General features: G+C 38.1%; 1 protein-coding gene across 1 annotated transcript in view; it reads left to right on the top strand.

Moving 5' to 3' along the window:
• Rgsl1 (regulator of G protein signaling like 1) overlaps positions 1-13,530 on the top strand; it is a 72,085-nt gene that overhangs the window by 31,399 nt on the left and 27,156 nt on the right. The window contains exon 11 of the mRNA XM_029566151.1: positions 9,009-9,111. Within this exon, the coding sequence (XP_029422011.1) occupies positions 9,009-9,111 (103 nt within the window). The remainder of the gene's footprint in view (positions 1-9,008; positions 9,112-13,530) is intronic.

The following is a 13,530-nucleotide window of genomic DNA, read 5'->3' as shown; positions in this document are numbered from 1 at the left end:
AGCCCCCTTGGACCTCACACATTGGATCAGCTTTTGTGTGGACAGTCTCCTTGTTCTGTTTCAGCTCTGAACTCCCCAACTAAATGGCCCTTCATGTGGCTATTCTTCTCATCCTAGTTGGGCTTCAGAGTCCAGTGCAAGGAAAGTTTCCTATGGGGAAGTTCTCACTCTACCTGAGATCTGGCATTCCACTGGGCCACTGTGGCTCGTTCCTCCCTTTGGTGCTATCACTTACCTACCTTGTTCTAATGATTTTACCCCCAATGATTTAGAATTTAATTGTTAAGAATATAAAGCCTCACTTGTGTTTTTTAAGAGTTTCACTTAAAACTCTCTTTTTTGTTATTGTGGGATATAATTTGATTCTGCTTTAACATCACTCGTGCTCTGATAGCACTCCTCAGACCTGTATGGTGATCCCGCCAATTACCAAGTAGCTCAATCCCAAGAAAACATTTTAGTGGTTGGAGAAATGATTGTTATAGATCTGGGAACCCAGCAGACCCAGTGTGAGCTAGACCTGGACCAGGACTTCATTTACATTCTACTTCTAATGAACACCTTCTCTAAGTGGGCCCATGATGACTTTCTGGTGACCCAGGCAACTGGATGTCACCCTTCCACAGATGTTTTGTTTCCTTTCCAACAGTTGTGATAAAATACCCTGACAAAAGCAACTTTACAACATAAAAGGATTATTCAGCTCACAGTGTCAGGTTACAGTCTATCATTGTAGGGAAGTCAAGGCAGGAACCAGAAGCAACTGGTCACAGCCAAAGCCAAGCACAGAGAGAGAATGAACACATGCATACTTAGTACTCAGCTGGTTTCTTTACTCTCACACAGTCCAGGGAAAGGTGCAGCCCACCTTAAGGCTGAGTTTTCCTATACCGATTAATGAAGTCAAGACAATCCCCAACAGACATGCCCACAGGCTAACCTGGTCTACTGAGACTCTCTTCTCAGGAAAGTCTAGGTTGTGTCAAGTTGACAATTAAAACTATCATAACAGGTATACAGTTATCACAGTAAATGACCAAAGTCCCATTGAAAAGAGTCTGGGGTTATCATTAGTATACTGTTGCCCCATTGTAATCTGTTCAGTTTTTCTCATGGAAACCATTTTTCAGTCAACGGACTCCAGGTCTGAAAACTGACTCAGATCTGGAAACTAGGCAAAGGATAAAGGGGTATATACAGCTGTGTGTGTGTGTGTGAGTGTGTGTGTGTGTGTGTGTGTGTGTGTGTTGTGTATGTGGGATGTGTGTCTATATGACTGTGCGTTTATACCTTATACCCCTAATTGTCCATCTTTGGTTTCTTGTGGTTTATATATCTTAAGTATCTTTGTTGGGTGCCATCTGGACAACCTCTAGAAACATTATTAACCCTGTCAACAGATCTTTGAGAATCAGATCCTTCTAGTAGCTACTCTGACTTTATTGCTCACTGTAATAATACCACTTTCTTTTCTTTTTTTTTTTTTTTTTTTTTTTTTTTTTTACAGTGATATACATCTCACTTGCCTCTGTGATTTGGAAGACATCTCCATTGCTATCACAGACCCCAATTTGGTAATAGCTCTGTTGCACAAAGGAGCCGTCATAGAGCTTTTTTGATGATCCTGGTGCCCTTTTACCAACGCATTTTCCATTACTGGTTGGTAATTTGGGGGGGCAGGTTCTATAGTCCATCCATTGTAGTTTGCTTGAGTTTGGAGCTTTTTCATGTCTTCCTCAAATAGTTATCTTAGACGCTTGAATATCTACTGTTAGTATGTCATTACTTTAACCGAACTTCTGAGAGCCAGCCTTGTTGTGGACTGGCACTATCTCATAGGATTCTTGCCAAAGTCTTAAACTCTGTATTCCAGAAGAATGCTGCCAAATTATTAACTCTTTTATTAAATAAATAATTTATTGAGAATTTCAAACATGCATAGAAGGTGTTTTGATCAAATCCATGCCCACTCCCTCCCCTCCAACTCCTCCCATGTCTCCCCATCACTTTTTTCTGATACCTTCATGTACTCTTTCTTCTTCTTTGATTGAGTTATTTTTTTTAATGGGGGCTTTTGGCTACTCTAATATTACCACTCTGAAGAGGTAACCCTAAAATCTTTTAAGGATTAGATACAAGCTCCCAAATACTTTCAACATTTTTGGCCTTTGGAACAGAGTAAGTTGCTAAGAGGCCCAAGGACACTGTGAGTTTTAGCCAAGAAACTGGCCATTTTTCTTTGGGGTCTTTCTACTCTAACTGCCTAGCCAATTCCTACCTCCTATTCTTATCACACCATCCTCAGAAGAGGTTACCCAAATTGCCAATAGGGAATAGGGACGCAAGACCGCTCTGGCTTCTTCCATGCTGAAAATAAGAGATCCCAAATACTTTAAGCATTTCTGGCCTTTGACACAAAGCAGGCTAAGAGGCCCAGGGTCATTTTGGCTTTTAGCCAAGAAAGAAACTAGCTACTTTTATTTGGGGTCTGTTTACACAAACTTCCTAGCCAATTTCTACCTCCTATTCTTATCACACCACCCTCTAAACAGGTTACTCTAATTTCCAAAAGGGAATCAGGGCACAGACTGCTCTGGCTTCTTCCATGCTGAATAGGGGTGCAGGGTGTGGTTCTTGACTGGTGTGTGGAGTTGTGAAAGAGAAATAAAGGCAAGAGTAGCTAGCATTAGAAGTTTTAGACAGGGAACCAGGAAAAAGTCCAAGCACAGCAAATTTCAAATGTCCAAATCAAAGTCCATTAGAATTTCTTGATGAGAACTTCCATCTATTGAGTTCCTCCTCATTTTTCTTTTGACCTCCAAGGCTAGACTTGATGAACTTGGGATTAGTTTTCAGGCACTTTGATAGCTGTAGGAGTGGCTAGAATCAATGTGAGTTCCCTCCCAAATGGCTTCTAGACAGGGAGAAAAAAGAAATGTAGCTATCATTTAATTTTTAGGTTAGAACAACAGTGCTTTTCTTTTTTGGCTGCAGGTAGGCATTGTAGTATTGAATTAAATCAAGATTTATCTGAGTAGCATTTTCTTATTAAGAACAAGTTCATCAATGAGAAATAATTGTCTAAATAACTTTTTATATAGATTTAAGCCTATTGTCTGGGAAATGTAACCCCTTGAACTCTTAAAGAAATATACTTATGACTTTACTCTTTGGTTATACTTTCCTTTTGAGTATTTAACACCATACAGTTGGCCCAAATAAATCAATTTATTTTTACACTTAAGGGCATTTGAGGATCTGTTCCTCAGGGGTCACATGGGCTTGGTAGGAGCTCCTGGCTCCTATCTTTTGCCTCTATGTGACAAGTCAAAGGTTCTGCTCAACCATGTCTGGCTTCACTTGGAAGCATGAACGAGATGTTTCCTCTGAGTTGACCCTCCTCTTTGTAGACTGGACACTGGTTCAAGTCTATCTCGTGGGGTCTCCATGTCCTCCTTGAATAAGTGGACAGGTGACTCACCACAGTTACAGTACATTTTGAGAGATGTTCCATAGTCCCCTGGAACTTAGTCGACCTTGGAGAGCAAGGGGCAAAAATTGTCCTTTTAGTCCTTCTGACCACATTAGTATAGGCCTCAAAGTATGGCTGTTAAATATCTAATAAGGTTAGTTCCACCAGTCTGGCACTTTTAATTATCAAGTGCTGTGTAGATAAGGCTTGGGTAAAACCAAATATTCTCAGATAAACCTTGACTAGATATATATTTTGTTCCTTAAACTAATTGACTAAACTATGACCATAGAAATTTTAAGATTATGTGTATATTATTTTGTCTCATCCTTTATATATCATAACAAACCCATAGACCTTCATCACTTGCTTAGGCTTTCTCACTTTTTTCTATTTTGGAAAATATCTCCATTCCCATATCCTTTTAACATCTTTTACATTCTCATTTTCTTTTTTAAAAATAATTATGAGACATAATAGCATTAACAAATAAATTTTCCTTCTGGTGTGAGACTTATTTTCCTGGAGATGCTAAGCAATGCTTATCCCTTTTAAGGTTCTAGTGTCAAGCCAATGTTTGATTAAAGAGTTACTGGGGAACCAATGAATTTACTGAGCTTACTTACAGAGATAACTGAGGGGTTGCTGAGGTATATTTATGACCTGAGGGTAGGTATGCTGAAAAGCCTTTACCCAGCATGGGTCATACCTTCTCCTCCTAGCTTTCCCCAGACTGTATACCTCAGCCCTCCCCAAATCCAGAAGGCCGTGTGTGATTAGGGCCAAATTACATACAGTTGTCTGGGAAGAGTGCCTGGATAATCCAGTGAGGGTCCAATAACCCTGCTTGTCCCACCTTTAATGAATGAGCACAACCATCACCAAGCCCAACTGTGATTTTTTTTTTTTGCGATCAGGCTCAGCTGAAGTCATGATGATGGTAGTTATTTCATGCAGAAGGGACTGCTGTATAGCATCGTCTTATTAAAAGGACCTGGAATTTAAAAGGATTTGGTGCCAAATTATTCACTCTTAACTAGCTTTATACTTTAGTCCCCTTTGATTCATCACTCTCAGGAGAAGTCCTATACATCTTCTGCATTCTTTTGATACATGTGGGCTGGCTCCCACTACTTCTATGGAGAGGCATTAACCTCAGTGAAGCAGATTGTCTCTCTTTTTAAAGATTTTTACATTTTATTATTATTATTATTATTATTATTATTATTATTTGTGTGTGTGTGTGTGTGCATGTGTGTGTGTGTGTGTGTGTGATGTGTATGAGTGCCAATGCATGTGTGCCATGACGTGTGTGGAGGTGGTCAGAATACAGCTTTTGGGAGTCAGTGTATGGATGAACTCAAGTCCTTGGGCTTATACAGCATGCACTTTTACCCACTGAGCCCCAGGTGGCTTATCTTATAGCCAACGGCAATTCTGAGACAGTGTTAGCTGTGTACCATAAGCAGTGGAGAATGAGTGCCTCAACTCTGATAGTGACAACAGATATCTGAGCTACACACTGCAGCATCTGGGCTCACAGCACAGAATAGCATGGTTACCTCAGTAAAATGATGGAGGAAACTTCCGTGTTTCTCCAGGCCCCACTGCTGCATTTATAGCTTAGAGAATTTCAAATCTGTTCCTAGTTTACTATTCTCTGAGCATGAACTTCTGACCTGATTCAATTAGCATCCCCTATTTCAGTATCTCAGCTCTCTTCTCCTTGACAAAAAGAAAAACTGAGCCTTTATCTTTTTTGCCTCAAGGTAGTATTTTTTGCCTCAAGGTAGTATTTTTTAAAATGGTACTTTAAATCATCAAGCCTCTATTTTCCCCTCCTTTCTTAACTCTTATTTGCATCTTTTTCTATTAAAAATTATAAGAGGAAAAAAGGAAGCAGATGCTTGATCAACTACCCTGTTAAACAAAGATCACTTATTCCACCTCTTAATTATTAATGTTTTTCTTTCCGAAAAGGTAATAGTAAATTAATTCTATCTGGTTTTCCCTAATTTATTCACATTTTCTGAAGTTTATATAAATTTAATTAAACAACATGTGCCCTTTGGTATTTGTTTTGTTTTAAATTATTAGAATTGCTTGTTAAAATCATTTAACAAGCATATGTCATTTGTGGTCTAGATATTCTAAGTATATATTTGACAGAAATGTGCTTACATATGCATCAAATGACATGTACACAGACTTTCATAGGAACGTTATAAAATCATATGTCATTACATTCTACAAAATGTATCATTGAGCTCAACCATATTGAGTGTAGCAATAATTGACTTACTCTAGGCAGAGCAACAGTACAAACATTCACCTCATTTTTTTTCATGGTTGTTCCCCTTAAGGAGCCTCTTTGGGCTCTGTCTTAGTTGTTTCTTTCCCTGTTGCAAAAGTTGTTTTCTTTCGCTCTGGCAAAAGCAACATAAGGGAAAAAAGATGTATTATGGCTCATGGTTCAAAGTACAGTATAGTCCATCCTGGAGGGGAGGTCAAGGCTGCAGTAGTCTGAAGCAGCTGGTCATACTTCATTCACAATCAAGAAGCAGAGAGCAAGGAATGCTGGGGCTCAGCTCTCTTTCTCCACTTACACAGTCCAGGATCCCAACTAGGGAATGGTGCCACCCACAGTGGACAGATCTTCTCACCCTAGCATACTCAAGATAATCCCTAACAGGCATGCTCAGAGGCCCATCTCCCAGGTGATTTTAGACTCTGTCAAGTGGACAATTTAACACTAACCATAACAGGTTCCTTATACATTAATACAAGAGATATAAACAAGATAAAATTTATTATGATTCCGAAAACCAAGTTTCAACCTATTACATAATATAATCCTCACTAAGAATGTAGGATTACAGGATATTCTGCTAAATAGAGAGTATTCAAATACATGAACATAATTTTTTGTTGTTGTTGTTGTTGTTGTTGTTTTTGTTTTGAGACAGAGTTTCCCTGTAGCCCCAGCTGTCCTGGAACTCACTACGTAGACAAGGCTGGCCTTGAACTCCCAGAGATCTGCCTGCCTCTGCCTCCGAGTGCTGGGATTAAAGGTGTGCACCACAACGCCCAGCAATGAACATGATTTTTAATTCATTCAAAGTTGGTGGGAATTTGACTTATCTAGTTTTGGAAATTATATACAGTGATGCACTATATTTTCATCAACAAAGGAACACATATCCCTATGGTATATTATATATATAGCTTAAATGTGTAGTAGACTATATCATCTAAATTTGTGTAAATGCACTCTACAATGTCTATAGAATGCCACAATCACTTAATGACACATTTTTCAGAATATACTGACACATGACTGTGTAAGGTTCCTATGATCATCTTTGTATATATTATTTGTACATATATAAGTACATTTACAGAGGATATCTAGACCTTTAAGTAGACATATATTAAACTTTAATAAGCAATTCTAGTCATTTTGTAAAGAATGTTTATGAATTTATGTTTGTACAACCCCCCAAATTTGATTTCTTGATGTACCAGAGTTTTCCTTTCAGCTGTCCCTCCCCTCTGATTCTTCGTGCCACCTCAGTCATCAAGTAAGTCTCCCCATCTTCATGAGTTTCTTTCTAGGCTCTGCTTGAACTGACCTATTGTTGCACAGCTATAACTATATTGATTGAGATAAATTTTTTGAAAGTATTGATTGGTTGAATTAAATTCCCCTCTTTCTTTACTTCAAGTCAGGCATAACTTTGTAACCTCTTTTATCTACAAAATTGCCAAATAACTTAAGAAAAAATTAAAACAGAAAGTTTTTCCATTTTTTTAAAGTCCTGGTCTTTGTTTTGTGTTCACTGTGGGTTTAACACTACAAATTACAATTTCTAACCACTCTTCTAGTTTTGAGCTTCTTTTTCTAATCATTATGATTTAATTTTGTTTTATCTTAATTTCTAATAGGTTTATTTATGGCTCTAAAAATATGTTACTTTTCACTCCAAGCATGGTGGCACATGCCTTTAATCCTAGCACTTGAGGCAGAGGCAGGTGGATCTCTGTAAGTTCAAGGCCAGCCTGGTCTACATAGTGAGTTCAGGGCCAGCAGGGGCTACAGGGAGATCCTGTCTCAAAAAAGATTGAAAATTATATATGTTACTTTTAATTCAGAACTTTATGTGTTTTGTCTTAGAAAGTATTTTGTTTTTAGAGTGTTGTGGGTTTTCTTTTCTTTCTTATATCTAGTCTTCTATAGTCTGAATTTCATTTTTAATCAATTCAGTTGCATGTATTTAGAACTAATATACATTCCTATTGTTTTCTATCATTTCTGTATACTGCCTATCACCGAGGATATTATTAAATCACAGGATAATGCCGTATGAATGAATGCACATGTGCATTTTATTTACTAAGCACCTTAAACCATCGAACATATAACAAGGTCACGTTCTAATTTCTAGCAGTGAGATAAACCTACCTCTGCCTTTTATGAGTTCATAGTCAATGTTTTTCTTCTACACAATCAACTGGATTTTTAAAACACAAGATCTCATGTCGTAAAAATTAACTTCAAACTCACTAACTGAGGATGACCTTGAACTTCTGATCCTCCTGCCTCCACTTCCCAAATGCTAGAATTATAGGCAAGGGCCTTGATCCTTGGTTTATAAAGTACTGGAGCTTGAACCCAGGGCATCATGCATACTAGGCAAGCACCCCACCAACTGAGCTACATCCCCAGCCCCCAAAAGTATTTTGATAGTACTGAGACCCATGAACTATATTATTCTTCCAAAATATATTTAAATATATTTCTTGGAATAATTGTTCCAAATTGCATTAGGGAACCAGACACACACTCTAAATTATATATGTGGTGTTAAAATATAATTTCAGGAGAAGCAGTATCTTTGGAAAGAAAATGGCTTTAGTTAAAACAAGAAGGCAAATGGAACCTCTTAAAATTGAGGTCAAGAATCAGTAAATTCAGGCTGGAGAGATGGCTCAGTGGTTAAGAACACTGACTATTCTTGCAGAAGACCCAGGTTTGTCCTCCTTGTCCATTGTACGACATGGGTGTACTAACCTACATGTAGGCATAACATTCATACACATAAAATAATAATAAATAAAATATTTTTTAAAAAAAGAATTAGTAAATTCAATGGTTATGTAGCAAAATTTTCAAATGGTAAGTGGGAATGATTCAGAGAAGATGGCTGGGGTGTTAAAGAAGACAATGTCATTGGGACTATAGTTCAATCAAAGCAGAAAATTGGAAGATGAGAAAAACACTGGACTTGGTCTCAGTCTCTGAGGAAGGTAGGCTCCAGCCTACCAACCAACATGCTTATCTAACACAGCCTGGCCTGATGGCAGTCATTGAGACAGTAGCTTTGGCTTTTCCATATACATATGCATATACATATGTGTGTACATATATATATATATATGTATATATATGATCTAATGTCTGACAAATGTCCTTGCTATTTTGTTACTTATTCTCTCCTTATACAATGTTGTTACTTGACTTTGTGGTTTTTCTCAGATTATACAGTGGAAATTGTCAAGCAGCCAAAGCTCACACACTCACACAGGAAACCATCCTTTGTTAAAAAAGCTGTTATAAGGAAACCTTCAATGAGACCCAGGTAAGATGGGAGATCTGGCTACAGCAACATCTCCAGGCATAGACTTCCCTTTTGTGTGTAGGATCCCAGACCTTTTCCCATGTATAATATGCATATGAACAAGAATATTTTGAATGTTAAATTACTGTTTGGTTTATAAAGCCAGCACCATGTAATATATATTACAAAATATCTTCTTAAAACTTAAACTATTACAGACATCCTTTTTAAATATTTATTTGTTCACAATTTCTATATATATATACATATATATATATATATAATGTGCTTTGATGACATTCCATCCATTTCTATCTCTTATCCCCTTCCCCCTCCCACCAAACTCCTTCTTCTTAACAAATTCCCCTCCTACCTTATGTCTTTGTGTGTGTGTGGTACAGTGCATTTAATTAGGGTTGCTTGCACAAGGCATTAGTGAGGGGTTATTTCCTAAAACAAGGGTAAATTACCAGTGGCTACACCACTGAGAAATATATGACTCCTCTTACCCCAACAACCATTAATGCCTCTAGCTCCTCGTGGAGGGGTGGAATCTTATGAGCCCCTCCCCTATCCATGACGGAATGCTGAAGGACCCAATTTTGTGCAGGTCACCATGCCTGCTGCATATTCCTGAATGCAAGAGCCATGTCCAAAAAATGGCAATTCTCAGCACTCCTTCCCATCCTCAGGTTCCTACATTCTTTATGCCCTCACTCCCAAGATGTTCCCTAACCTTGGTAGGCATGATATAGATGTCCAGTTTAGGGTTGAGTTCTCAACAGCCACTTATTCTGAGCACTTTTACTAATTATGAGTCTCCACATTGTCAGTACCCTGGGCATCCTTTTATGTCAGTCTGTATGCATCTACTTGCTTCCATGGTGTAGATGCAGCATGGTTTAGTTAATCCTGTCCTTCCTCTGGGCATTCACATTTTCTCTCACTTGTCATTGTTGTAAATAGTGCATGCACCTTGACTCATCTGGAGGAGTTTGGATTCTGTACTGCTACAATAACCTCACATCTGGTTTCTTCTTCATGTCTCTCCACTTTCTAATTAATCTCAGAGTCGATCTCTGCTAGGTAAAGACTCTGTGGCATTTCTTCCAGAGGACAATGTCCACCTTTCTTCCCATTCTCTTAGCAGAAGTGCTACCTGTACATATAAAGTTCCTCGAGTGCTATGTCTGCTGTACTTACCATGTACTACCTTTAGGGCTTTATACTTTTTAGGTTTCTTCTTTTCCTCTACCTTTAGGTGGGTTCCAGGGATAAAACACAGTTTATTACCTTTGCTCAGCAAGTGCTTTTACCCACTGAATCATCTCACTCACTGGCCCCTACTGTTCTTTGTTCTTTCTTTCTTTCTTTCTTTTTTTTTTTTTGGTCTTTTTGAAACAGGGTCTCTCTGTAGCCCCAGCTAGCCTGGAACTCACTATGTACACCAGGCTGGCCCTGAGCTCACAGAGATCTGCCTGCCCCTGTCTCCCAAGTGCTGGGACTACAGGTGTGCACCACCACACCCGGCTATGTATGTTTTCTTCTTGATTATAATTTTCTCTTAAACCAATTCACTCATTTGTTTATTCATCTCATTCAGTTCTTCTCTGTTAATCTCTAGTTACATAAAGGTTCTTCTCTAGACAATGAAGACACAGTAGTCAACAAAAAAGGAGAAAAATCTCTGGCCAAATATTTGCAGAGAGAAGTCTCCGAGGAGAGTGCCTTGTGTGACTTATAGCATTCACTTCAGGCTGTAAATCTTCTGTCCATTCTAAGCACTCTAAATAAATCTTTCTGCTCCTTGAATAGTGGAAATTGTTCCCAAGAGTCAGTCACTTATTTCTCTCATTGTTCTAATGTGTTCTACTTACTGTTATCACTGTAGAAATATTTAATTAGAACTTAAATGACCATGAATGTCATAAAAGTCTTTACCTTTTTTATATTTTTAATTATTTTTGTTTTGTGTGTATGAGTGTATTGCCTCATGTATGTGAGTACACCTGTGTTGTGCAGTGCCCACAGAGGTCAGAAGAGGGTGCTGGATCCTCTGGAACTGGAGTTTCAGGTGGCGGTTAACTGCCTTGTAGGTGATAGGAATTGAACCCATGTCCTCTGGAAGAGTAGCCAGTGCTCTTAGCCACTGAGCCATCTCTCCAGCCCCCTAAAAGTCTTTTCTATATCATGGGAGTCATACAGTCCAGTTTCATGATTTAAGATCATGGTTCAGTTCAGAGATGGCACCACTGCAATTCTCTTAAGCCTTATCCATATCCCTCATTCAGTGTGGAAAAGCTATTGATCATATGCAATGTCCTAGACACTCTAATGATATAAAATGATAATGCCAGAATATATACCATGCTAGTAATACAGTTCTTGTCCTTAATCTAAGATACAACTAAATAAGATACAAGGCTGGTCTTAAATTGTTGTGATAAAGTTTTGTCTAATTCTTATGGGAGTAAAGAAGAAAGAAAAATTTTGACAAAAGATTTGGAAAAGTTAGAGTATCAGAAGAGCCTTAAACTTCATGTAAGAATGGCAAAGAAATGAGACCATCTGTAAGCAAGCTAAACCCTACCCACAAGCTAAAGAGATGACACAGGGCTTAGAAGCATCTTAGTAGTGCTGAAGTAAAAGATACATGAGGTAAACAAAGAGGCAAAATTACAAAGCCAGGCTGAGACAGAATAACTGAATAGATGACTAGAATTATTAAGTAATTTGTATTGATTAAATGGAAGTGATGATTTGTTAGAATTTATTGGAACAATAAGTAACAGAAATATCTGTTACATTTTATTCCTATTATACTATTTATTAAAATATTACAACGGGGGCTGGAGAGATGGCTCAGCAGTTAAGAATACTGACTGCTCTCGCAGAAGACCTGGATTCAGTTCCCAGCACCTACATGGTGGCTAACAACCATCCATAACTCCAGTTCCAGGGGATCTAATGCCCTCTTCTGGCTTCCATGGTCATTGCCCATACAGATACACTTACATACATGTAGGCAAAATACTCATACATATAAAACAAAAATAAATAGATCCAAAAATTTTTAAAAATAAATATTACAACTATATTTAAAAAAATAAAAAACAACTATAATTTTTAAGTACTACTCTGAGAGAAACCTCTATAATAGTATAAGGAGTCAGGGACCCAAAGAGTAAAAGTAGAAATAGTCATCAAAAGGTTGATATGTTGTTCAGGCAAGTGATACTAAAGGCCCTGAAGGAAGATATAAATATATATAATGCTAATTTTTATAATTTTTAATTTCCTGAACACAATGATGAAGGAACAGGACTTCTGGAATAGAAGGGTAAGGACTATCTATGTAAAGAGATGCCCCTTTAAAAGCACTGATAAAACAGGGCAAAGTAGTTGAAAAGAATTTTAGAACTCTGTAACTTACTAAAGGCATGTAACAAAATAAAGGAATTAATTCAAGAAAACTACCAGACCTCAGTAAGAAGACTGGAGACTGTGGCATCTTCCCCAGAAACTATCCATATCACCTACAAACATGAAGCAGGGCCCATGGTAAGGACCAGCAGGTAGTCTTGCTGCCAGCAGAGGGAACCGCACAGAAGAGCCCACAAGCAGAGACCTTGCCCCAAATGCAAGCAATCTTCATGGCAATTAGGAAGGTTGGCATCACGATGGTTTGAGGCACTGATATCAGACGGGCAAGAAGTAAACAACACAAAAGTGTAAAGAAAACACTAGAAAACAAGACCTCCCATGCTGCTGGAAAATGATCTCAGAGAACATAAAAGATCCGGTTATCTACATTTGTTAGCTGCCTACGAGGCCTTAAAAACAAGAATTAAAGACGGAAAATGGAGAATATCCAGGCAAGCATGTTGGTTTAATACAAACCTCCATAAAAAGGAATAAGTGGGATGACCCAGATCATCAGAACTGATGTTCAGGGTGGTGGCTCAGAGGATAAAGGTACTTACTGCCAAGCCTGATGATCTAAGTTTGATCCCCTGGACCCACACAGTAGAAGGAAAGTACCAACTCCCAACAGTTGTTCTTTAGCCTACACACACACACACACACACACACACACACACACACACACAAGTAATTTTTTTTTTTTTTAATTTAAATCAGGTTGAGTCAGGCATGTTGGTATATGTCTTTAATCCCAACACTTGGGAGGCAGAGTCAGTTGGATCTCTGTGAAATCAAAGCCAGCCTGGTCTACATAGCAAATTCCAAGCCAGCTGGGGCAAGAGGAAAACTGTCTCAACAAAACAAAACAAAACAAAACAAAACAAAATATCCATGTTGAAAAAACAAAAAATACAGAAATTGAGATTGTTAGGAAATGGAAAGATCAAGTTAGACAATTTAGATGTAATAAACCTCTAGAAATGCCCAAATTATTAACCTGACTCAGGAGAAGTTTTA

The sequence above is a fragment of the Nannospalax galili genome, unplaced genomic scaffold (genome assembly GCF_000622305.1).
Source record: "Nannospalax galili isolate Female #2095 unplaced genomic scaffold, S.galili_v1.0 scaffold1899, whole genome shotgun sequence".
Lineage (NCBI taxonomy): Eukaryota > Metazoa > Chordata > Mammalia > Rodentia > Spalacidae > Nannospalax > Nannospalax galili.
Note: the sequence above shows the minus strand (reverse complement) of the source record. Positions and strands in the feature narration are given on the sequence as shown.